We start from the raw sequence: 2500 nt of genomic DNA on the forward strand, positions 1-2500 counted from the left end.
GAAATGTCTTAACTAAAATGGGTAATGTCATGAGCTTCGTGACCGAGATCGCCCTCTGTCGCTAGGCCTGCTCTCAGGCATGGGCCGTCTTGTATTGTTTATCAAATTTATTTTATTTCTCTTCTAGAAGCCAGGCCGGCAAAGGTGATATTATTTAACTAAGAAAAGCTATTTTCTAGAGCAAGCATGTTTAAGTTCACCGGCCTAACACGTTGTTGTATTACTATTGGATAACTTTGGCTTGAAGTTCTCAGAAGTGTTAATCTGTATTTTCACGTTGGTAAAATACAGGTTGCAGTTCTGTCTTCTTACAGTAGTGGAGACTGGTGAGCATTCCTTTATCACACTGTGGTCACCCGACGCTCCTGCACCGTAGCCATGGAACTTTGCGAGCTACACAGACCCAGGCACCCTGCGAGCTGCTCACCCTTCCCTGTGGGTGTGTGGAACCTTGTGCCTTGCACCAGACTTAAGGCAAGGAGACGAGGATGAGATCCGTGGCAAGATCGTGTGCCATCATGATACAGCGCCATGTTTTGCACACCAGTGGATGGCGGCGTGAATAGCGGCAGACTTTCTGTGGGTTCGTTCGTGAGGGGCTGTGCGCGGCCCGTGCCCGTTAGTGACGCACCAGCCGCCACGCTCTTTCATCACTCGCGGAAGTTATACATTACTTGCTGCTAATTACTGCTTACCTTTTGAATGAGCCAAATTTAGGAATGGCTATAGATTATCAAATTATTATTACTAATACTGATCTACTAATACTGCTGTTGCTGCTGGTGGTGGTGCTGCTGCTGCTAGTATTTTTACTGCACCTGCTATTACTACTACTACTACTACTACTACTGTTTATTGTTTAGAATTATTACTATTGTTACTATTATTATTATTATTATTACTATTATTATTATTATTATTATTATTATTATTATTATTATTACTATTATTATTATCATCATCATCAGCAAAGGTAGTGTATTTCTCTTACTACTACTACTACTACTACTACTACTACTACTACTACCACTAATACTACTACTACTACCACCACCATCACCACCACCACCACCACCACAACCAGACACCCTAAGTGAACAGAAGGGGTTTTATTGGAAAGTTAGTACTAATGATCACACTCTGTGCCGTGAAATTCCAACCTTGCATGATTGTATAGAGCGCACGGTATTTTACATTTCACACTTTCCTTTCCTTGCATGACGGTAGCGTGACACACTCGTTATGGCGTGAGTAACAGCAACGCCTCCCAACTCTTCCCCCCTCCCCTCACTCTCTCTACATCTCTCTCCGTATCTTCCCTATGTCTCTCTTCCCTGCCTTCTCTGTATATAAAGCGGCTGTCTGTCTCTCGAGCATCAGTTCTTCTCAAGTCCCCATCATCGCTACAAACATGAAGGTACTCACTGTTTCATTACTTCGAGTCTCATAACTTTAACTTGGTACATCAGCTTCCATCTCCTTTCTCACAGGGCTAGGAAGGTGTTTATGAAGATAGTTCACGTTAAGTTGCTCTCTCTCTCTCTCTCTCTCTCTCTCTCTCTCTCTCTCTCTCTCTCTCTCTCTCTCTCTCTCTCTCTCTCTCTCTCTCTCTCTCTCTCTCTCTCTCTCTCTCTCTCTCTTTCTATGTGTGTGTGTGTGTGTGTGTGTGTCTGTGTGTGTGTGTGTGTGTGTGTGTGTGTGATTTTCATTCTTTATCGCTTTTAGTCTAGTATAAGTAACAGACAGACTTCTCTCTGCATGAGCGTTGCTCAGACGATACAGGCTTTCTCTAAGTAGCAGCCAGGGAATGGCTAGGGCAGGCAGGAGGGCAAACAAAGACCGCCTTGCTTGCTGCTTGCTTCAAATATGTAATATCATTCGTTAACAGCATCACATGATTATGTGTACCCTGGGATGCATGGTGCACCCCAGGGTGCGTGTATTTTTTTCAAAATGTACTTGGAAGAAATGAGGTCTATAAAAGGATACATGATATGGCTACTGTGCATGAGTGCACAATAGGAAAAAATGTTTTAGGAAGATAGTTGTGTTTCATGTAAAAAAAAATTCATTCAAATTGAGATTATAATATTACAAATTTATATATTAGTATATTAGACTGAGATGCGACTCGCGCAACACGGGTTTGATCTTTGGTACATGGTTTTATTGTACATTTAGCGCCTGTTATTTGGGACTAAGTAGCTATTTTCTAAGTTTAAAATAGAGACCTAATAATTTTAAACATTTTCATTCTTAAAATTAGAGAAAATCGTGAAATATTTTTTTCTTTAATTAATCGCCCTAGACGCAAGGATATATGGTTTTCTCAAACGCTCCTGCAGTGATGCATGAACTTAGGAATGCTTAGGAACCACTGATGTGTTGCATGAATATTGTTAATTTACCTCACCTGTAATTCTTATTTCGATATCTTCGTCCATCACACGACGATAAGCAACTGAAATGAAAATGGGCGTCGTGACACGGTGTGGCGTCT

At 41.5% G+C, this 2500-nt stretch overlaps 1 protein-coding gene across 4 annotated transcripts in view; it reads left to right on the top strand.

The window, feature by feature from the left end:
* LOC135102313 (pro-resilin-like) overlaps nt 1–2500 on the top strand; it is a 17115-nt gene that overhangs the window by 12648 nt on the left and 1967 nt on the right. The window contains exon 1 of one of the 4 annotated variants that reach the window (XM_064007340.1): nt 1028–1417. The exons of the other annotated variants lie outside the window; for them this stretch is intronic. Coding sequence (XP_063863410.1) covers nt 1322–1417 — 96 coding nt within the window. The 5' untranslated portion in view covers nt 1028–1321. Of the gene's footprint in view, nt 1–1027; nt 1418–2500 lie in introns of those variants that run through there. 4 annotated transcript variants of the gene reach the window in all.

This window comes from Scylla paramamosain, chromosome 7 (genome assembly GCF_035594125.1).
Source record: "Scylla paramamosain isolate STU-SP2022 chromosome 7, ASM3559412v1, whole genome shotgun sequence".
NCBI classification, from domain to species: Eukaryota; Metazoa; Arthropoda; class Malacostraca; order Decapoda; family Portunidae; genus Scylla; species Scylla paramamosain.